Source organism: Oryzias melastigma, linkage group LG20, assembly GCF_002922805.2.
Source record: "Oryzias melastigma strain HK-1 linkage group LG20, ASM292280v2, whole genome shotgun sequence".
NCBI lineage: Eukaryota > Metazoa > Chordata > Actinopteri > Beloniformes > Adrianichthyidae > Oryzias > Oryzias melastigma.
Window position 1 is genome coordinate 21396078 of NC_050531.1, and position 23187 is coordinate 21419264.

General features: G+C 39.9%; 1 protein-coding gene across 1 annotated transcript in view; it reads right to left on the reverse strand.

Moving 5' to 3' along the window:
- scospondin (subcommissural organ spondin) overlaps nucleotides 1–23187 on the reverse strand; it is a 108708-nt gene that overhangs the window by 66855 nt on the left and 18666 nt on the right. The window contains exons 18-36 of the mRNA XM_036217530.1: nucleotides 22427–22622; nucleotides 19945–20039; nucleotides 19283–19539; nucleotides 18824–18958; nucleotides 12170–12368; nucleotides 11606–11811; nucleotides 11200–11314; nucleotides 9415–9641; nucleotides 9027–9203; nucleotides 7506–7603; nucleotides 7059–7290; nucleotides 4737–4889; nucleotides 4472–4609; nucleotides 4202–4384; nucleotides 3984–4134; nucleotides 2598–2757; nucleotides 1780–1828; nucleotides 1177–1278; nucleotides 975–1102 (exon numbers count right to left, since the gene is read on the reverse strand). Coding sequence (XP_036073423.1) covers nucleotides 975–1102; nucleotides 1177–1278; nucleotides 1780–1828; nucleotides 2598–2757; nucleotides 3984–4134; nucleotides 4202–4384; nucleotides 4472–4609; nucleotides 4737–4889; nucleotides 7059–7290; nucleotides 7506–7603; nucleotides 9027–9203; nucleotides 9415–9641; nucleotides 11200–11314; nucleotides 11606–11811; nucleotides 12170–12368; nucleotides 18824–18958; nucleotides 19283–19539; nucleotides 19945–20039; nucleotides 22427–22622 — 3001 coding nt within the window. The remainder of the gene's footprint in view (nucleotides 1–974; nucleotides 1103–1176; nucleotides 1279–1779; nucleotides 1829–2597; nucleotides 2758–3983; nucleotides 4135–4201; nucleotides 4385–4471; nucleotides 4610–4736; nucleotides 4890–7058; nucleotides 7291–7505; nucleotides 7604–9026; nucleotides 9204–9414; nucleotides 9642–11199; nucleotides 11315–11605; nucleotides 11812–12169; nucleotides 12369–18823; nucleotides 18959–19282; nucleotides 19540–19944; nucleotides 20040–22426; nucleotides 22623–23187) is intronic.

The window sequence follows — 23187 nt, forward strand, 5'->3', positions numbered from 1 at the left end:
GGACTTGAGTGTTTTACCGGCACCATGAGTGAGAGTGGTGTGTGTATGAGTCAGGGTCCTCACAGTGTCGGCTGTTCTGTGGTTCGGAGCTGTTAAAAAAATGGTAGACAAATTGATGACACCAGTTGGTCTCCATGGCCTGCATGTGCGCTTCACACTCCAATCACGAGGGATCATACAATGTATGGGACACAAGTGATGTCTGAATTTAATCTGCCAGTACTCTATGGCTCTTCCCCCACCTAAATCACTACAATATATTTCCTTCCAACAATTTAAATTATTATCAAAACATTTTTGAAAAAGCGCCACTGAGCCGCAAGGGAATGCTTGAAGAGCCGCATGCTGCTCCGGAGCCGCAGGTTGCCGACCCCCGGACTAGGGATTCTGTAGAGATGTATGGATGACGCTCTATTTAATTAACAAAAGTGTCAACGACATTTCTCACTAAGCATCTTCCAACTCTAGGTGGTGCTAGTAAACAGTAGAAAAAGAACAAGAAGTCCCTCCCTGTTGGTCCAGTGTGAACATCATGGGCTAAGCACTAAATGTTCTTTAATGCACGTCTCATGCTCGGTGTCAATGGGCATAGCATGACAGAATTATTAATACTTTTATATTGTTGGAATTTCTGGGAGAATTGCATAAAAAATATGAGCACATAAAACATCTTTGGGATTTTGTGACAGGGGGCTGCACGGTGGCGCAGTGGTTAGCGCTCTTGCCTCACAGCAAGAAGGCCCTCATTGTCTTTCCTCTTAAAAAAATCCAATGTGATCCACCTACAGTCTGGTTTCAAAAATATTTTGATGATTATTGCTTCATTATTGCTACATTTGGTAAAAATGTAAGGTCTTTCTTGGCCTTTATCAGCTATCCTTTACACAACCAAGGAAAGAAAAACATTTAAAGCAAATGTGCTGTTTCATCTCTAAAGGAAAACCCCAGACGCTATTACAGATCTGGTTTTGTACCTGGAGAGCCTGATGGGAATCCCACCTATGAAGGCGAGCAGCCTCGGGGTTATGATCTGCTTGATGTGAGGAGGCTGTGAAACTGGAATCTGGAAGAATCTGTACACCAAGAGGGACCCAGCACTCATCTGAACAGACACCAGGAGTCAGCCATTTGAAATGAAAACGTGTCAGGTGAAAAGGTGGAGTCGACCATACAAACCTCCAGGTGGGAGTGGGTATGTGGGGATCAGGGGAGGACCGCCCTCTGCTGGCTCCGATGTCACGGTGTCAGGGCGTACCGTCACGGCAGTGCCATTATCTCCTAGAGAGCAAAAACACCTGCACTATAACTTTCATGATAACTGGATTTGTGATGTAGAAAGACATTTTATTTTTACATGTATATAAAACTATCTCTATGTGCTTCATTGCATTTATCTCTAGAACATCTTCCATGATCTTGTTTTTCTGACGGATTAATTTCTGATCCCATCCATCACCCCCAAAGGAAACTTCAACATCTTCATCTCTGCTACCTCCAGCTCTACATCCTATCTCTTCCTCAGATTCACCGTCTCTAAACCAGGCAAAATGATTAGATTCTGGAAAAAGAAGTGCTGCCACCTACATCTGTGATAACAGAACAGATCTTTAGTTTAAATCTATTAGTATGGGAAGAAAGGCAGGATAGCATATGCATCTGTTCATTCATTGATTTAGTACAAAGTGCACTTTTTTTGTTAGTTTGTTGCATTGTTTGTTAAACAAAAACTTTTTAAAAAATGGTTAGTATTAACAGAAGTACTATAAAAGTGATTTTTACCTTGGCAGTAACAACACCTGCTCCCCTCCTCATGTACCAGACTATGACCCTTCAAAAACAAACTTAATTAGTCCATTTGTGACATATTAGCTAAATATCAACTGAAAGATATTAACTGCTTAAGCTTTTAATATTCTCTGAACATCTCAGTCATTTTTACTAGTCCTTCATTTCTGTCTAGAAAACAGCAGCATGGGCTCAAACAATGAAAACCTCACAAAAACTAAAAAAAAAAAATCATATTACTGCTTAGATATAAGATTCATGACATGACAAATAGTGATTTTTTCCTGCCATTAACATGGTAATTATAGTGAATGTTTGTAGTGTTCAGATTCCATCGAAGTCTGATCAGAGGGACTAGGTATTTATATATTTTTTTTCAATCTGATTTTATTTTCTGATCTGTGCACAATTTGGTTTTCTGAGTATGAAAACACAATTTTAAAGTAAAGTTACTCCGCTTTAGATTTAAAAGTCTCACAGTTGTTTTTCCAAACTGTAGCTTATAGGACTTATCTGTACTCAAGAGTTCTGAGCAATAAGTAAAAACTGAGGCTTTGTCTCTGCTTAAAAAACATGAATTGAAACCGGATCAAAGTTTTGTCTTTTTTTTTTTTTTTGGTTTACCTGTTTAAAAAAAAATCAGTGCTTTGTCTGCTGTGGGTTATTTATGTTATAAAACTTCCTGTTACTTTAGCTTCTTCTACAACTTTGATATTTGGGGAAAACTAAACTCAGAATGTCAAAATGATGCATTAAAGTGTCTTAAATATTCATTAGGACATTAGATAATGATGATGCAGCGTTTCTTTTACCAGGGGACATCCAGTGGTGTCATATGGACAGTAGGGGGAGCACTCCACCGTCATGTTGGAAAGACAGCGGCACAACTGACACGGCTCTGAACGCCACCTGTCTCCAACTGTGTGAGTCTGATCCCGATACCTGCACTCCTTACAGGGAGCTGTCTGACACCTGCATACACACAGGAAAGGGGATTATAGATTACTTAACTGTGGAAGGGATAATGCCCGACGAGGTGTGAATTATCAGAAATCAATGGAAAACGCGGAAGCCCGAACCATCTGACCCAAAGTGGAGGACAGTTCAGGCTCCCGCGTCCTCAATTTTTTGATAATGCACACCTCGTCAAGCATTACCCGACTTATACCATGGTCACTCATTAAAGAAAATTAACTAATTCACCAAACAGGTTAAAGGAGACTCTATTGTCAGGTTTCCACTGAGCGCTCCAGACTAAACTGAACTCTGGAGTGTTTCAATTACATAATGGACCCGTTAAGCAGGACTAACGCACCATTTCTGGTCCCCTGTTGGTTGCAATTGCTCTGGATTATAATGATCCTCCGTGGTTATCTTTTTAATTTTCTGTCTTCTCTTTCCCTGTAGTCACACTGTTTTGATGCACAGCATTGACGGTCCAACGCTCAATAGTAACGCTCACTTAATTTGTCCAGATCATTCTGAACCAGCCAAGAGAGGACTGGTCTGGTCCGGAACACTCAGTGGAAACGAGGTATTCATGTCTTTCTACTGTCTTGCTGCTATGATAAACTTTTTTAAAAATGTGTTTAAAACCAGTTAATAATTGATTGCAATCTATATGGTATAAATGCATATATATTAGCAATATTAGTTGTGTTCTGAGAAATGTTAAATTGTTGCTCGTTTCTACAGTAACAAACCTTTGCTTAGGCCAGCAGAATAATATAGAGCGTTTCTTTTTAGGTGTACATTATTACTTTTTAATCCACACCTTGCACCCAACCAGATTCGAGTACAGTATTCACTTGGACCATGGTTGTTAGAAGAGTCATTATCAAACAACAACGAACCAGGTAAAGGGTTTGTTAATTCATCAAAAAGAGAGACAAAAGCAAGAATTGATCCCATCTAAAGTCAAAAGTCTTGTCCTAATTTTAAAAAGCTTCATTAACTTCATTCATTCATTAAAGAAGCCAACTTTTGACTAAGCCAATGTTCAATAACAATGATGTATCAGTGAAACAACAAAAACAGAACAGAATACAACTGACTGTGTTAGGGATGTACTTAGAAGAAGAATCAGAAAAATAAACAAAAACAAAAAGTTCAAGATCGTTACGATATGATGGAACCTCAAACCTCAGAAACCTGACACAGGATGATGGGTCCTGAGAGCTGAAATTCCAACGACTTACCGACGGGCCTTTCTCTGAATCCCTCTACACTCTCTCCCATTCCCAAACTTGGCCGGATTATTTGGACTCCGGAAAGACCACTGGACACTCTGGACACCACACGGGCCCAAACACTCCCCCCAGTCCGACCAGGATGACCAGCCGCAGTGAACTTCAGGAAGGAGAAGAGTTACCACAGATCTACAGGTGAGTTCTGCTCTGTTTGGTTTCTCTCTCACCTGTGCAGTCTGGGATGGGCTGACATTCCTGTGGCCTTCCTCTCTCACAGACACAGAGCTTACACTCGGTTTTGATCTGCTGTCCCGGCCAATAGTACACACCGGCCACTTCACACATACACTCATCTGGAGGAACACACTGCTGCACGTGGTTCATCACCTGACCTTGTGGACACCAACAACCTGAGGGACAAAGGCAGAAGGAGAACACGTCAATGAAATGTCAACAAATAAAAAAAAAAGGAAAAAGGTTTTAAATCCACGGCTGACCTGAGAAGCAGGTTGATGGAGAATCACAGGACGTCCCACTGCTGATGTGTGCACAGGTCATTGGGCAGGGGCCACAGCTGTGCCTCACCAGGTTGGAGGGACACCTGGTCTCAACACATCCATCAGCAGGACACGGTTCTGGGTTAGAAGGAGAAGACATTCCCTTTGTCACAACTGGACTGACATTGATACATCAAACACTAATATATTTTTTTCTCTCAAGGACACGACATGTGACTCTTGAGGAGTCTAAGACATCACTTACTGATCTGCACGGACTGGTTGGATGATCCAGGGAGCTGGGAGCAGTCCCGACCTCCATAGCGAGGAGGAGTGCAGCCTCTCCTCCTCACCTGGACTCCACCACAGTGACCGGAGCAGTTTGACCAGCTCACCCAGGGCAGCCACTGCCCATCCACTGAGGAAAACGGTAGAGTTTAGACCTCAGTGACAGGTCAACGTCTGTCTGAACAAGTCAGATCTTTCTTACTGCAGCAACAGGGCTAACGCTAAGTTCAAACCATGATTTATATTATAGGGTATCCAACCCTAAATCAACTTTTTTTGGCTGTTGGCTTCAATAAATTGGGCTTTAAAAGTTCTTTCTGTTGACTGTTGCCAAATTCTTGACAATTTATAATAGACTTGTTTAATTCCTGTAATTATAGCTTCAAATCGTCTGTGTGCTGCCCCCTACAGGTTTAAATGATGCATTACAGTTGAATTTTGTGATTGGTCAATTGATATAAGTCCAAGAAGTTCCACGTCATCAAGCTCTTAGCTCCAGGATAAAAGCCCCGCCCATCTTTGAACATTCGAGAGTGTGAGTGATGGAGCTAATCAAATACCCCTGATTCAACCCCTGGCTGCAGTAAGCAGAACGGGGCGTGGAGTAATACCCCATACGTGGAGTAATACCCCATACTACAGCCTGGAACCTCTTCAACAAATACCCAGAGCGTTCGAGCTCAACCCGTGACGGTGACAGTGGCGGAGCTCATTCTGTGATGCTGACGCCATGAGAGGCGGAGGCGCTTGCTTGCTAAACCAGCCCTTGGAAAGTTGGCAGACAAAGAGCAGCCGTGGGACCTGTTTGGGCCTCCTGAACTTTATAATTTTTTTACTTTCATTGACACAATAATATGAAGATATAAAGATCCTTTAATTACCTCAAGCTAAACTCACTGTCACTGTCAATCACATCCAGACCACACCTCCTCTGCTCAACCCTCCTCCTCTAGCCCCAACCTCAAATCTGGGCCAAGAGTAGAGTCAGCCTCCAACTGTCCTGTTTGGTTACCCTTTAAGATTGAAGGTTTGCTGACGACTCTGAAGAGGTGTGTTCGAATATCTCAAGGTACGTTCACACCATCATTGGTTACGCGCGTTCAAGCAGCCTCTGCCAATGAAAAGTTTTTGTAAATGCGCTTTTCAGGCTTATGCGTTCAAAACTCTGGTATTCATGCGTAGCTCAAACATAAGTCCATTTTCGGACCCTACATACAAAACGCACGTCCACTGAATGTGTGTCGATAGTTAAACCTGGTTGAACTTTAACTTATCCGAAACTCCGATTTGCTTTAATTCACAGAAGTGAAAACTGATCATAGAGGAGAAACTGAGATTGGCGATTTGGATGGAATACTATGACACAAAATTGTTCATGAATCAGAATAGAGCTGTGAAGTAAGAGCCTGGAGCAAGATTTACGAATTTTGGACCAGTTCATTTCACACCAAGCCACTTCCAAATGTTTGTGCTGCTACATGTGCTAGTAAACAGTAGAAAAAGTAAATAAAGATGAAGCCCCTCCCTGCTTGTTCTGTGTGAACACCATGGGTTAAAAAAACAATCAAGAATGCCAATTAAGCTTGTTCTTAAACATGTGTCACAGTCGTTTACTGGAGAATCACCGGACATATCAAGGTTTTGACATCCCTCTTAGAAAATGCACCACATCGGGCCGTCGTTGAATCAGACCAGAGCCTTCTCCATCACTTCCTGATAGTCTGCTGCCATTTTGAAACCTAAGGACGGTGATTGGTCCGAGAAGAACCACTGTGGCCAATCATGAGTGTATTTATTTGAAGACCACACCCCTTCCATTGAAAGCAGCTCGGGAGAATCTGTAAATCAAACTTTGGAGGCGGGCCAGAGGGATCTGGTTGGTCAGTTTATAACTTGAATAACTCGTGATAAAGAAAAAGAAATATCTTTTAAAAAAATAGGATTAGAAAGAAGATGTTAAGAAGGAATCAGAACAAGAATGGTTATTCTGACAAATAGAATGACTGAGAAATAATTGTCTGTTTCTAAGTAGAAGTCTATGGGACTTTGGCCTTTTTGGAACCAGTAGGTACTTCCCTAGAGGGAAGGGTTGATAGGTCCAGGGATTATACAGTCAATGGTCACATGCCCGAGAACATATTTTTAAGAAGATGCAAATTTTTATGACATAGATAAATGTCAAAGCACTTCTGTTTACTTGTTATCAAATATCCTCCACTCTAAAAACGGAGATATTGGAATTTCTAAGTTTTAAACTTATTTTTATGAAGTTGTATTAATATATTTAGCACTTCCTCACCAGGGCAAGTGGTCCTGAAGCACGGCTGACTCTGGACCTCTTGGCCTTGACAGTAGCGCAGTGGATCCCCTTGAGGGCAGGATCTCTCTCTGCTCATGGAGCCTGTCCCGCATGAGGCGCTGCAGGGACCCCAGGGGCCCCAGGAGCTCCAGGTTCTGCAGGCCTGTTCATCTGTTGGACCTGGGAGTGTTGTTAGTGAGGCGTCGGGACAGTCCGCCACGCCGTTACAAACCTGACAAACACAGCGAGGAGAACACAACTTCAATCGCACATACAGGGAATTCATATAAATTTTTAATTCTATGAGTAATTGTTATGATTTTTTACTGTGCTACTGAAGCAAATTGAGAATAGAAACACATTCATGTATTTTCTGAACACATGAAAGAGCTTAACACATTAGAATTAGCTGTTTGATGGTGGACAACAGATCTAACATGTTCTTACAGAGTTAAAAGAGACACACGTTCCCTCCATACAGGTGTATCCAGAGCAGCTGGTTGAGGTGTTTCTTCTGCCAGGAGGAGCTGGTAAAACTGTTGCGTCTTGACAGACAAAAAAAAAAAAAGGACAAATATTTTATCACTTGTACATCCAAAACATGCAGGTAGCACTCTCACCTCATGGACTGATGGATGGACAGACAGATAGATGGAGGAATGGCTAAATGGATGGGTGGATAGATGGACGGTTGGATGGATAGATGGACAGATGGATGGAAGGACGAAAGGATAGATGGATGGATGGATGGATGGATGGATGGATGGATGGACCAAAGGAAAGACGAATGGACGGAGGAATGGATGGATGGAAAGATGTATGGATGGATGGATAGTTGGAAGGACGGATAGATGGATAGATGGACTGATAGATGGATAAATGGATGGATGGATGGATGGATAGATGGGTGGATGGATGAAGGATAGATGGATGGCTGTAGAGATAAATGGATGGATGAACAGACAGACAGACAGATAGATGGATGGAGGGATGGTTGATTTTCAGGGATTATTAATCTGATGTTAATCCCTGTCCAGATTTAAACTCTTTTTTGAGGAATCAATTAAAGACATTCATATTAGTCTTTAAAAAAAACACCCAAAAAGAATTACTATGTTATAAAACTAAGTTTTACATCTTCTAATTCCAAATGACTCTCATCCAACAAGGTGCATGGTCCTGACTGACAGAGCATCTTTGGGTAATTCATTGAGTTTAGATGTCTAGTAAACAGAGAAATGAACAGTAGTGACACTAAACTAATGCGTCCAAAATGTCAAAGTGTCACATTTAAGCTTTTTACATAAACTCCCTAACAGTAATGTTATGTATGCAAATCAGTTTGGCGAAACATGGTGCATAAAGGCATCCAGACATGTTTTATAAAACATTTGTTAAATAATATTATTACAGTTTGTACAGTAGAACGCGACGGCAGTCCTGCACAACTTAGAGGTGAATTTCTAATAGACTACTGCTGCTCTGCATTAACTATGTCTTAGAAAACAACTCAAGTTTTCTTATTTGGGCTAAAAATGTCAGAATCTTAATTAAAAGACCACGAGAGAAGGCTTTGAAAATAGATGAAGCGATGATCAGAGTGGGATTTTAAAGTCTTTGATTGACAATGACCACAAGGAAACAGCTTTAGACTTTTTCTGTATTATATTTGTTCACCATCACCGCAGCTCTGTGTTAGAACTCTTTCATTCTCAACAGGAGAGACAGACCACCTGATGTCTTAAGCCAGGGAACCATTCCAAAATGCCAGAAACTTCAACTGTGAGGGCAGTAAAGATCTTCTGCTTTAGCTGAACATTGTTATTTACTGACATCTGGAGGACCAGTAACTACAGCACCCACTCCTGGGTGACATTTTTTTTTTTTTATCTCTGTCCATCCAGAGTCTCTGTTTCACCAATCTCCTGTGGGATTGAATTTTCTTGTTTTTTTTTAATGGGAACTCACCGCAGACCAGTTCGTCTTCCCCCCGTGGACAGTCCGGGACGCCGTCACAGACCCGTGACACGTTTACGCATGTGTGGTTGTCACATGAGAAGCTGCCAGGACACGATGGTATCTGAGAGGAACCTTGAGAAGAGTCAGAAGGGAAAAAAATGTAAAGATATATATATATATATATATATCAAAATTAATAGCATGTTTTTACCGCGTTCATAAAAGGTGCACATAGCTGTGTAATAAGGAGGAACTATAATTTATAAATACATGGTTTTAAAGTGTTTCTTTTTTCATTTTGTCATGTTTTTAGTAAATGGCTTAAAAACACAAACTTTCTTTATTTGCCTTTAAAAATCTCCTGGTTTTGCCTCCAGATGTTTCATTTACCACTAACCACAGTTGTTGATGCTTTCGTCTGAGCCGTCTTTGCAGTGAGGGGTCCCGTCACACAGCTGCAGGTAGTGCACACACTGGTCCTGACTGAGGCAGGGCACATGACCAAACGCACACAGACCGCCACACTCCTGCTCGTCACTCCCGTCCACGCAGTCCGACTCCCCGTCACAGCGCCAGGCCCGAGGCACACACTGGCCCCCAGAGGCACAGCCGAACTCATTGACCCTACAAGCTGAACAAAACATTACATGCTGCTGAATCAAAGCTTTCAAACTGAATGAATACATCCAAAAATAAGAATAAAATGTAAAAATCTCAACATCTTGTGGTGGTATTGATATTGCACTTCTACTGCAGGGAGTCATTAACAAGGAAAAATGTTTAATTTTGTTATAGTTCCCTTATCCTGAAAAGGAATTACTTAACTTGACATGATAAAATAAAATCTAAATTTACAGTAAATGAAAATTAAATAAATCTTGGAAAAAATAAGTATGATTTGTTTTTAGCTTAAAACTCTGACACCATTGTATCACCAGAAAAACATAAAAAAAAATTCCATGCCCAAATATGGAGACAAAATACACTCACAACTCAATTGAGTGCGTGTCATTTTTGATTCTTTTAAGCCACTTTGATCTTAGATTGTGAATAATATCTGGTGAAACTTACTTAAACAGAAAGATGTTTTGTGTGTACATAACAAGGGATTTGTGCCTAATTTTTCAAGATTTGTGTGTGTAGTTAGTTTCAAGCTGTTGTAATTTTAAGTTGTGTGTGTGTGATTTGTATTTTGCATTTTTTATTTAATCATTTTTGTACTTTTGCACAAAATGTATTATATCAGCTATAAATCAAGAATTATGCACACCCAAATTGGGTAAAGTGTATTTTCTTTCCATACACAACTAAAATATTACACTATGGTAAAATTTCAGTTTGTTACAGTAAGACAATTAAATTTGGACTTATTTTTTGTTGTGGATTTTCTCATCATGAGCTAGTTAGAACTTCCAATGAAGACGTATTTTCATTATTATATGAAAAATGAAGTCCAACAATCTGTTTTTAAATTTGCTGAATTGCCAAATTTTATTTTTATTCTGCTTTTTACATTCATTCTAGCTTGATTATCAGAATAAAAGAAAGGAGAATTGAGACATAACTGTTAAGTTATGTTAATAAAACGTGTTAACATGAAGAAACGTGATGTTTTTATTGATTAAATATTTCAGTAATATTTTAGATGAGGTGCTGCAAAACACTCAAAATGTTGACAAATATAGTTAATACATTTATTAAGTTTGCAAGCATGAATATGGGCATTGTAAACAATGGTCTCCCTTTAGATGTTAATAGCTCTTACTAAGTATGTTAATTAACCTTATTTTACTTTTTATGCTAATAAATGTTTTATAAACACACTAATAATGTTTTAATAAAGCATTATAGGGAAACCTATTATAAAGTGTTTCCAATATTTTGGTTTTAATCATGTGGTTTGCACTCGTGTACCTTTACGAGGACAAACAGCTTCATCTGTTCCAGAGGGACAGTCTCTGTGTCCGTCACAGACTCTGTGTGCTGGGACACAGTGACCCCCCGGGCACTGAAACTCTCCAGGTGCACACACACATCTGTAAAATCAAACACGACACACACAATGACCACATCTCACAACTCTACGCAATCAAGGGAAGCACATCAAACCCCATCACTGGCATCTCAAACGTAGAAAAGGGTCTTTATTGAAGCAAAAGTTTCAGATAAAATAGAAAGTCACCCCCTCTCATCACTGAAGTCTCCACAGTCGTTGTGGCCGTCACAGCGGTGGAGGTAGAGGACGCAGCGCCGTCCAGGACATAGAAACTCCCCTTCTTTGCAGACAACACCGCAGTCTGAGCAAACAAATATAGATCAGGATGAAAGGAGCATAACACTAATATACTGACTTCTGTGCATGTGTCCAACTCCTGAAACATGGTAGCCCTGTAGTGTTACTTAAAGCCCTTCTAAGGAGTGAATTACTGCCCCTGTTGGATTATCCATGCACTGCATGTATCTAATTGTATACATTAGGTTTTCAGGGAGGAGGGGAGACAAACTCGTGTATCAAATACGAAACATTTGGGGTTGTAGGGTTAACTTATATTGTTTAAATCTACTGCAAAGAAGACCTAAAAAAGCACCTTGTTCATCGGATCCATCAGCAAAGCCGCAGTCGGGCCGTCCATCACACACGCGGCTGGATGCCAGACACTTTCCATTTGCACACTGGAACTCCCCGGCCGGACACTGAGGCACAGGCAGGGTGGGTCCACAGAAGTCCTCGTCTGACCGGTCGGCACAGTCTGGGTTTCCATCACAACGCAGAGCCAGGTTCAGACAGGGTCCACTGTGGGGTTGGGGGTCAACTCACTTAATTCATTTTCATTTAAGCTGAGTAGAAACACCAGTTTTTAAAAGCTGGCGAATTTAAATTAAACAAAATGAGTGAAAATAAGCAATAATGCAGGGATTCAACCATAAAAGAGTCCACATATTTGTTCTACAAGTTTAATATTAAAGTCTCCTTTTTCCAAAAAAATGTACTAGTGTCCTTTTTAAGTTTCAGATTTTATTCTATCCTATTTCTTTAAATCCCTTCCTTGTAAAACACGTTTTTTGTTTTTCATCAATATCAACATAAAAAATGTCTTATAGAAAAGTCATGTTGTTTTCCTGTCCCAGTGTGGGCATAAACCTGGACTCACCTTGGAGTGCTGTCACAGCGGAAGTGATCTGCAGAGCAGTTGGACGGACAGATCTCGTCGGAGCCGTCGCCACAGTCATCCTCGTTGTCACAGAGCCACTGCGAGGGAATGCATCGTCCAGCGGCACAGGCAAACTCTGACTCCAGACAAGGGGGTGAGGAAGCAGGACAAGCCACCCCCTCACACTGCCACACGCCCTCTACACAAGAACTACACACAAAAAAAGGATCATCAACAAAGTCCTGAGCATCTTCACAGAGTCAAATAGAAAGAAAACAGACCAGTTCTGGCAGAGTCGAGTGATGGAGGTTCCTGGTGGAAACATGGAGCCTTCCCACTCACACGGACAATCCGAGGGCAAAATACAGCCATCCCCTGTGGAGGAAGAGGGAATGTATTACTACAAGAAAAGTCATATTGTATTAATCCAAAAGTTCATCAGGTCAGAGCAGTTCTTTGAGTTTTCTTTTCAGGGAAAGTTTAGACTAAAGTGTTCTCTTTCTCCAGCAAAAGGAATGATTTAATGGATCTGGAATCTTATTGAAAAAACAATGAGACCAAATGATGGCGTTTTATCATTCATATTATGTTTTAGTCAAGTGCTTGAAAAAATAAACTTTTTTTTAAACTTATTTTACTAAATTCAGATCCATCTGCCTCTGGATAGTCAAACTTACAAACTAAGTTGTCCTTTCAAATGATTCCCTGCATAAACACATTTTAAAAAATATAGATCAATCCACTCTGTGATAAACTGATTCAAATTAATTTACCAACACGCTTCTGCTGTGTTACCAGAAAATCTGTTCACTCTCAAATCTAGCAGAAGTACTGTTGACATGGTTTTTAAGCTTAGTCTCTAGATCAAGGGTGGGCAAACTTTTTGACCCGTGGGCCACAAAGGGTTCTGAAGTTCGACCGAAGGGCAACAAATTTTCCAACACCAAATGTACAAAGTCATTGTATTTGTAGTGCATCACCAGAATTATGGAATTACAGGGAAAACAAAACATTATTTAGGATGATCAATATAATTTATTCCACTTTGGCAAGCCAGACTAGAGTTTAATGGGTCACCTACGCTCTAGGAATCTTGATTAAACCACAAGACCTCAGCTAAAGTCCGAAAAGATAACAAAAACCAAAAAGATATTATACGTCACAAACATGAGACTGGTATTTGATTAGTATGCCATATCTCCTAATCTGAGTCAAGTGAAGTTTAAATATTGTAAGAAAAAAGTTTGGTTAAGATGAACACAGAAATACAAATGAGGTTTGGAAAGCTACAAAATAAACTGAATGAGTACAGGCATCAGTAATAGATTTAGTTTGAAAATCTCAGTAAACAGCAACAGGAAAATATTCTTATTTTACAAGATATATCCGCCATGTCAAAAGGTGATCAGACACTCAATTTACAGCATAAAATTGGGTTAATGCTTTGGTGAGCTGCTTTGCTGGTCAAAGCTCATGGCTGTGGGTTGCGACTCAAATCTCAAGGGTCGCAACCCACTAGACTTAATTTGCGACCCTGGATAGTTTATTACTGACCCACGAGATTTGATTTGTGACCCACGAGATTTGAGTTGCAACCTACGAGACTTGAATCGCGACCTACGAGACTTGATTTGCGACCTAGGAGACCTGATTCGCGACCCACGAGACATAAATCACGACCAATGAGACTTGAGTCGCGACTCAAGTCTCGTGGGTCGCAACTCAAGTCTCATGGGTTGCGAATCAAGTTTTGGGGGTCGTAACTCAAGTCTGGTGGGTTGTGACTCAAGTCTTTTGTTGGTGACTTAAGTCTCATGGGTGGTTTCTCAACTTTCGTGGGTCACGAGAGTTGAGACATCACCTATAAGACTTGAGTTACGACCCCCAAGACTTAATTCACAAATCCCAAGACTTGATTTGTGAACCCATGAGACTTGAGTTGTGACCCACGAGACTTGAGTTGCCACCCAAAAGACTTGAGTCGCCAACCACCAGACTTGAGCTACGATCCCCAAGACTTGATTCACGACCCTCAAGACTTGAGTCATGATCCCCAAGACTTGATTTGTGACCCACAAGTCTTGAATCGCAATCGACATTAAGTTGACTTAAGTTGCATGAGACTTGAGTCACCACCCAAAAGACTTGAATGACGACCCACCAGACTTGAGTTATGACCCCCAAGACTGTTTCGCGACCCATGAGACTGGAGTTGCGACTCATGAGAGTAGAGTCGCCACCCAAAAGACTTGAGTCACAACCCCCAAGACTTGAGTCGCGATCCACGAGACATGATTTGTGACCCATGAGACTTGATTTGCGACCCATGAGACTTGATTTGCGACCTATGAGACTTGAGTTGCGACCCACGAGGCTTGAGTCACGGATCACGAGTATTGACAAGACTTGAGTCAGGTAAGCCACTGGAAGTAGGTCAGAGCTGCTTACACCGCTTGCTGTCTCTCCGTATCTGTCAGAGGTTTCTGCAGGTCATCAGAACTGTAGGTGATTTAGAAATTTGAAAAGCTAGAAAGCCTACTAAGTATATCAAATTTGGCATTGCTACAACACTTTTTTTCATTGTCTCCAGTAAAAGAGTAATAAAATGGAGAATCACATCGAGGGAAACCAGAACAAAGTTCCTATCTTCATCCTTTTGATGAAGTGCTTTAGTTTACCGTGACGGACGGTGCCAGCAGGGCAGAAACAGCCTTCAACACAGGACAGCACCTCACACCAGAAATATGAATGCTGCTGAACACTGGGACACGACTGAGAGCAAGCCGGACCACAGGGTTCATAGATCATTCCTTTGTCACACTGCAGAGCTGAAGAGGCAGAACAGTAGTTTACAACAGGGACTCGGGAAAAAGTCATCGAAATGAAGCGTTTGAGTGTGAAGGACATACGACACAGCTCCTGAGACCTCCAGCGAACATAGACTCCTCTTCGGTTGCATTCTTCTGCATATGAAGCGATTGCTGTGCAGAGACATTCACAATCTCCACCTGAGTCACAGCTAGAACACAACATTTCATTCTGAAGGATTCGTGTGGAGGAACCAAGATTATTTGAGATTAACTAGTGTATACTAGTTATACATATGCATCTAGTATACACATACTATACTAGTATTCATACATACATATACATACTAGTATACACATAGTATACTAGTATTCATACATACATATACATACTAGTATACACACACTGAAAAAAACTAATAAGATTTACTTAGAAAATCCTCGTAACAATTTGCACTAACAATTATTGATTAAATTTTACTGCATTTATGAATATAAACTTAACTTCTTTACTAGAAAATTCTATGTATTTGCATAATATTTGAATTATTATGTAAATATTATGAGGAATAATTAAGTATATATTACTGATGCAAAAAGTTTGCTTTTTCAGTGCATAGTATACTAGTATACATACATACATATACATACTAGTATACACTTATACATCTAATTAGGGAAACATTTGCAGTGTTTCATTTTAATAATTTATCCAAAAACATCATTATCAATGTTATTCTGTTACTGTAAAACCTAAAACTATGAACAGATTTTAAGCTAAAACAAGGAATAAAAAAATGAGATGTTTGGAGTCAGGAAGGCAACAGGATGCTAAATTAGGCGGAGTCACAGATGCAAACCCCAAATATAGGTTCTGAGTGAAAAGGGTTCAAATAAGGAAGAGCTGACTGAATGCAGGTGATGGCCATAAAGTAAAGAACATTTTACTCAGTTACTGTCTATGTACTCTAGTACTACAATAAATTATTTTCAAAAGATCCAAATACGAGTGGAATCCTAATTACATGCATTTACAACTTTTTGGATGTATTTTTGTCTAAAAATATGCTATACAGTCATGTGAGGATATTAAAAAACCCTCATTAAATAATAAGCTCTGTCCTAAAAAATGGCCATTATTATTTTGATAAATGTTAAAAAAAAATTAAGAAAGTGATTTAATAAAAATCAAACTAAAACATTACTCAGGAAAAAAAAAACTATTTTAATGGAGATCAAAGTTTGGACCTCCCACTATTTTTTAGCTATTTTTGATCCTTTAGCTGAAACCACATCATTGAGACATTTGGTGTTCCCTTAAATGTATCTTAAGTGTGAATGTGTCTGAACTTACGCAAAAATTACCTTTTTTGAAATTACATTTCATCGAAAGTTTCAAATACGCCACAAAAAAGTTTAATTGTCAAATTCTATCACTCAGTTATGTTCAAGTTGATATTAAACGTGCATGTGTAAAAATATGTGGGAAGATATACTTTCAGAGGGTGTCCTAATCTTTTCACGACTATAAGTTATGTTTACCTCCTTTATCTTTGAAAAACCAAAATCTCTGGAGCTGATTTTGTGTTTTTGTCATTAAAACATCTTTCAAAATGTTAATTTAATTTATGTTTTTGACTGTATCTATTATAACGATAAATTGCTGCAGCCTTAGTTTTGAGTTCATGAAACGTGACTTTGCAAATTAAGAACATTTCTACTTCATCTATCATCTCTTTTATGTACAAAATGAATTTGGAAATATTTTCTTCGCCATATTTAAAATTATTCAGATGAGGCTGCAGTGTGATTTGGCATCTGTGTTGAGGAATGTGTAATCACTCACCCACAAGCATCAAAGACACACCAATCATAGTACTGCTGAAAAGGTACCTCAGTGTGGCACACTGAGAACCGGTCCTGGGTCAGAACGGCACACCTTTTTTTGGCCCAAGTGACTCTGTGGGGATTTAGCTGAAATGAAACATTTTTAAAACTTTTGGTGAAAATTATAGAACTTTTTTGTATGTTTTAATTATTTGCAGATTATTGCATTTAAGGGTTCTAAATTAAGTATGTTAATTTTATTTTCATGGCACTTAAAAAGATCTCAGCTTTTCAAAATACGTTTTGTCCTTTTTGTTTTCTTTACTGCAAACATTTTAGAAAATGAGCTTACAAACAAATACTCAAGCTTCTGTCTTTATTAGATGTCCGCATTTATGAGTGTTTGTGACGCTGGACTCACAGCACAAGGATCTCGAAGGTCCTGGTCCTCCACGTCAGGACACGAGGGGCTGACCTTCCAAGAATTTCCAAAAACTTCCGCTGTAGACTCTACGCTTCCCTGGTGTGTTGTGAAGTCGTTTTCCGTGTCCTCATCGAAATTACCACAAAGACCCCCAACCCGGCCCCGCAGGTGGGCAGCCAAATGCACATACACACGCATGCCTGGAAAACAGAGCTTTGTTGAGTAACTTTAAGCCATTTATTCCCAAATATTTCCCAGACAAAAAAATATGCAAACTATGTGTCATTAGTGTTCCTTTGAAACAACCAATCAGAAATGTTCATGGAAGTGTGACTGAAAAGTGTGTTTTATTTTTGGTCACTATCGTGGGATACTGAGTTGTATCAACAACTTTATAGACCAAATACAAGTCAATTTGACCAGTAAAGTTAAGCACACACCAAAAAGACGTCTAACTTACTGTCATACCTATGTGACCCAAAATCTTTCTCTTCTTGTGGAAATTTCGATTGGCTTCCAGCTAAAAGCGATTCATACCAGAAGACTGAACATAAAATATACCGGACACAGTCAGAAGCCTTTTTCAGATCAACAAAGGCTTCCAGAATTGTCTTTTTTGCCGAGGACAGACGCACTTTTTCTCTCTTCTCCTCCCCTCCTGTGTTCCTCCCAAAGCTTCTGTTTGTCTCCCTGTGAGCTGCTTTTTTGCTCTCGACTACTCTTCTGCTTTTAAAACTTTGAAAATGGATCTGATCCACTGGTCTTTTAATGCGACCGACAAGATTTATGTTACACTAAGGAATGGGAAAGCGGACCCTTTCCTGCCCAGACAGAACCCATGCGGCTGGATACACCAACGATCCATGGAGCAAGTGGAGGCTGATGTGTGTGGCCCAACTGTTTGTGGAAGATGTCGAAGATGTGTATTCGTGTTCCTGATTTTTGGATTCTTCGCAATTGGGATCATAGGATATCTCAACTTTCAGGCGGTCTCGGAGGTGAATCTCATGAGAAGTGAGCTGAAGACGGTGAGAGGCGAGGTGTCTGATCTCTGAGGGAAGATATTTCGGGAAGTAGAGACTCAGAGAGACAGACTTTCACAAGTGGATCAGAAGCAGTCTCCCACTCTTGCCCAGATGAGCAGAGTGCTTGCGACCCTTGAACTTGTGCGGCAGATGGATGTCAACTTGGAGCGTCTTTCTGCTCGAATAGAAGGGAGACTGGGCTAAATTTGCTCACTTTCCGGCCCATTTTGAAATTCGCCTCAACAACAGACAGACCAATGAAGGTTGCGGCTGGGTGGTTCAGTGGGCTAGGTGAAGGGCTGACACGCAGGAGCCCTGGGTTAGATTCCCAGGGGTGTCCACTGATCCCCACCCAGATTGGGTCCTTAGGCAAGACCCTTGACGCTGCTGCCTAACTGGGTCCCTGTGCCCCTCAAGTACAGGGTTGTGTCTTGAAGGGCATCCGGCATAAAAACTCTGCCAAATCACTGATGCGAAACAGTGGGTGCTGTTACAGCGTGGGGACCCCGAAAAGGATAAGGTGAAAGTGAACGAAGAAACGTTGTTATGATGACAATGACAAACTGCTTACCTCCATCCCACATCAAAGTGACGCCCAGGCGTGAAGAGAGGGAAACAAAAAGGCCAACTTTCTCCAAAGTGAGACCACTGCCACTGTAGGACTTGGGTAGAGTTACTGGCATCCCGTTAACCGTCACAGCTTTACCTGCAAGTCAATGAAGGGATGCAGTCAAGGACACAGTAAAGAGCTTTCTACACATTACAATATACTAAACAGTATAACATATGTTCTCTTTGATCTGAAAGTAAAGCTTATAAAATATAAGCTTTTTTAGATTTAACCAGCAAATCTATCAGAGGTAAAGACATTTCTTAAACTATAGCAAACCCTTGTCCTGACATATAATCCTTTTATTGTGAAAGTCTTTGGTTTATAAGATAAAGGGAGTTTTTTATTCTGTGAAGCACTTTGTGTTTTCTTGGGTATAAAACATATTTTTGTAAATAAAGTTTGGTTTGATCCTCTTACCTCTCAGCAGATGTATGATGGTGCTTCCCAGACTGAAGGTGACTGACTTTGTGCAGGTGACCCCAGTGCTCCCACAGGGAACATTCTCTGCTGTGATGCTGAACAAACCGCTGGTCTCCGTCGCCAGAACATACTGGCAGTCACCCAGGAAGGAATACCGGCGTCCGTCGAAGGTCACGTAGTGTGGATCGCCAGTTGCGACGCAAACTCCAGCACATACCAAATGGGTGCAGTGCCAGCGGCGTTTCTGGCACACACTGCAGCCAACATTCAAGTTTAAGGTAAACCTTACCATTTAACACAGGGGTCCCCAAATTACGGCCCCACACTATCAGAGACGCGTGATTAATTTTTTTTTATTTTTCCCCAATCTGGCATGAGATTGTTTGCAAACACTGCTAGCAAAATTGTGTTTTGCTAGCAGTGTTTTCTATTAAGAGAAAATAATGTTAGCATCAATCGCTGACAAAACTGCTAACGGAAAAAACAGTTAGCATCAATTGCAGACAGAATTGCAATAATGCCCTTTTTTCTGTTAGCTTATAAACTGACCCCAGCCCCGCATCAGTGAAGAAAAAAAGTTATGTGGCCCTCACAAGAAAAAGTTTGGGGACCCCTAGTTCAACACACATTTTACATATAAAAATGACAGCATACATTACCAAGTGTTGCAGTCTTTGGTTATGGTCTCATTGGTGTAATAGAGTCGGCCGTTATGGTGGCATGGGCACTCATCTGGTAGAACACAGCGGTCACCCTAAATCCAAAAAATACTTCTTTATTTTAAAAGCACAGCCATATGGACAGCTGTATATTAATAATTAACGATAGAAAAACATGATATTCAAAATACATTTATCCTAAAACTTCTATAGTAGTTAATAAACTTGGATGAATGGATTACAAAACTCATATGAGATAACTTTTTGTAGACCAACATGATATTTCAGCAAAAAGTCAAAAGATTTTCATTAAAGTACATTGATAGACCTAGCTGTGCTGTATTTTATAACACTTGTTTCTTTCATACGTTCTGGTTGACAGAATCAGTGCTGCCGACACTGACTGATCAGGCGCGCACGTGTGCAGGTTGATGACTACAAAGTCTCCTGCATTCATACTGCTGTCAGCACGTGACACTGGAAGCACTGTCTGTTCACTGTCTCGCACAGATAAAGACAGATAAGACACTTTTATCGTCATTGCACAACCATGCTGTGTAAAACAGTACTAAAGTGTCAAATGTTTTAAAAGAAAACGGCAGGACCTAAAATGAAAATATGAAATCCTGTTATGTGTGCTGTCTTGTGGGGTCCAGATGACCCCTCATGCCTAAGATAGCAAAAGGGTTACAGAGAGAGTGCAAAAACTACTTAACTTAAACTGTTGTTTATTCAACTTTGTTTTTTATTTATTGGTGCAACAAAAATGTAGAGCAGTATTGGAGCTATTCAGGCATACAGTGAGATCCAGATTCCAGCCCAGACGAGGAAATCCAAGATGTTCATGGATCTATTTGTCTGCAAGTGATGCATCAGAACAGAGCAGAGCAGAGGCCCACTGATTGTAGCCCCTACATCACACCTACAAGCTTTTGTCATGACATGTTTCTGTCTGCTCCTTATTCACAACAATTTGAATAAAGAAGAAACGCAGTTTTAACCTTAATTTTCTTTAAATGTGTCCCCTATCATCAGATAAATGACACAAGAAACACATTTTCACTGAAGTGCGTCTTAAACACCTGAACTGCACATAACACTAAACAGTTTTCAGTGTGAGGAGAACAAATATGAAGAACATCTCAGAAAAACTAGAGCATGCTGCCTTAGCTAGAGCTAGCAGTAACTAGTTACATTTACTCAGTTACATTTACTTAAGTAACTTTTTGGTAAATTGTACTTATGAGAGTTGTCATAATACGACTTAGTTTTTTCTTTTACTCGAGTACAACTGTGAGAGAAAAACACGACTTTTGCTCACGTACATTAGGCCTCTTGCTGCTTGTTTTGACTGGAATAAATCCAAATAATTTAAAATGATCCTGCGGCGGAGTACCTTCCTCCTTAGGCTCCGTGATGTCATGTAACTACTTGTGACCAACCATTAGAAGACAGACATTTATATGTATTAGTACACAAATACTCTCCGCGGCAGGAAAATCGTTCCTCTCAACAATGGCGAAAAAGGATGCTGGTGATTCTCAGCCAGGGAAGGCAGAGCACCCATGTTTCTTTGATGGCAGAAATGGGATGTTACTCATTAGTTACTCATTACTTACGTAGATTGTAGTCCAATTATTTGGGTGCCTACTCTCTACTTGAACTTAAAGTACTATTTTGGTAAAGTAACAATATTTTTACTTCAGTAAACTTTTTTAATACTCTACCCACCTCAGCTAGCTGGCTAAACTTAGCATACTTTTTTGCTAACCTTCTGTCTGTATTCTGCTCCTTTCAAGTCACCGTCAATTTTAAAATATTTTTCTGCTCCAAATTGTTTCTGGGAAATTAACTTTAGTAACTCTTTTTAATCAGCTTTTTCTAGCTTCTTTTAACATGGTTAGCATATTTTAGCTTTTGTCTGTTGTTACTAAAAATGTAGTTTTTAACAGTTAAAAAATTGTCTACAAAAATATAATGTAGGAAGTCGATATTTAAAAGTATTTTTTTTATATATATTAACAAATACTTATTTTTAAAAAGTGTTCCTATGAAAATATAATCCAACTTTAACCTTTTTGCTTTTTTTTTTTTTAGCACTGTTTAGTTTTGTGTTCTCTTCTGACCGTGACCTAAATGCTGTTTTTGTCTTCACGCTTCCTGTGTCTTTGATGTTAATTAGCTTTGGTCAGATAAGAATGAACCTAATCTTGATAAAGTTTTCATATTTTGCACGTTCAAAGTTTTATTGCACTATTTTTAATGTTATTGATGTATTAGTCAAGATATTGTGATAGACTTAATCGAGTTGCATTACATGAAGATGTAAAAATGAGGTTGTGTGCACATTCAGTTGAAGTCATACATTTAAAATAATAAGAATAAAGTTCATTATAAACATAACATGAAATTTAGAACATTAAAATGTTCCCATGGGATGCTCCTCCACACATGTGGAGTGTTTTTTTTTCTTCTTACGTACGTGGAAGACGGTTCCCTGAGGACAGACACAGCCAGACAGCGGCTCTCTGCAGCTGGAGCCCTGCTGTTGTCCCTGCTGGTCCAGACTGGAACAGGTGAGCATGCAGGAGCGTGGGGAGTAGACCAAAGAGCCAGGACACTGCTGGACGCTCCTGCAGAGCTTCTGAGTGCAGTCAAAGGCTCCGTGCTTACACACACTGGAATGCAGGAAGAAATCAAAGTGAAAATCATCCATGAAATACAGCGTTCTCAAATAAAACTCACTTCTAGTGACAAAAGTGACACAATCAGAATCTATTCATAACTATAAAGTTAAATTAAGTTGATGCATGAATGCAAAAAGTTTCTAGAACCATCCAAATTGATTTAACTGGTTTTCAAAAATTCAGTTTATTCATCATTGCAGAAATACTTCTGAGCAGTAAACCTTAAAATGTTGAAAAACTTAGTCATTTACTCCATTAATGGTGCTTTCCTTGTAAGCACCTTTTTTTCTCATGGGACGGGCTGCAGAGCTGGATATCTGGGTTTAGAAATCCTGCCAAAGCAAATGTCTAAGAGTTTTAGCTGCTGTCAATCATGCACCAGATTGATAGCAATGCCTTTTCAGACTGATTTGGCATGAGGATTTGCCAGATTTGCATGTGACTTAAAAACAAACCATTCTTTAAAAAGGGAAAAAAAATAGTTTTTAAACAGGGTAAATGTCATTTCCAAAAACTGACCGAAAACAAATGCAACTTCAAGTGTTTATCATAAACA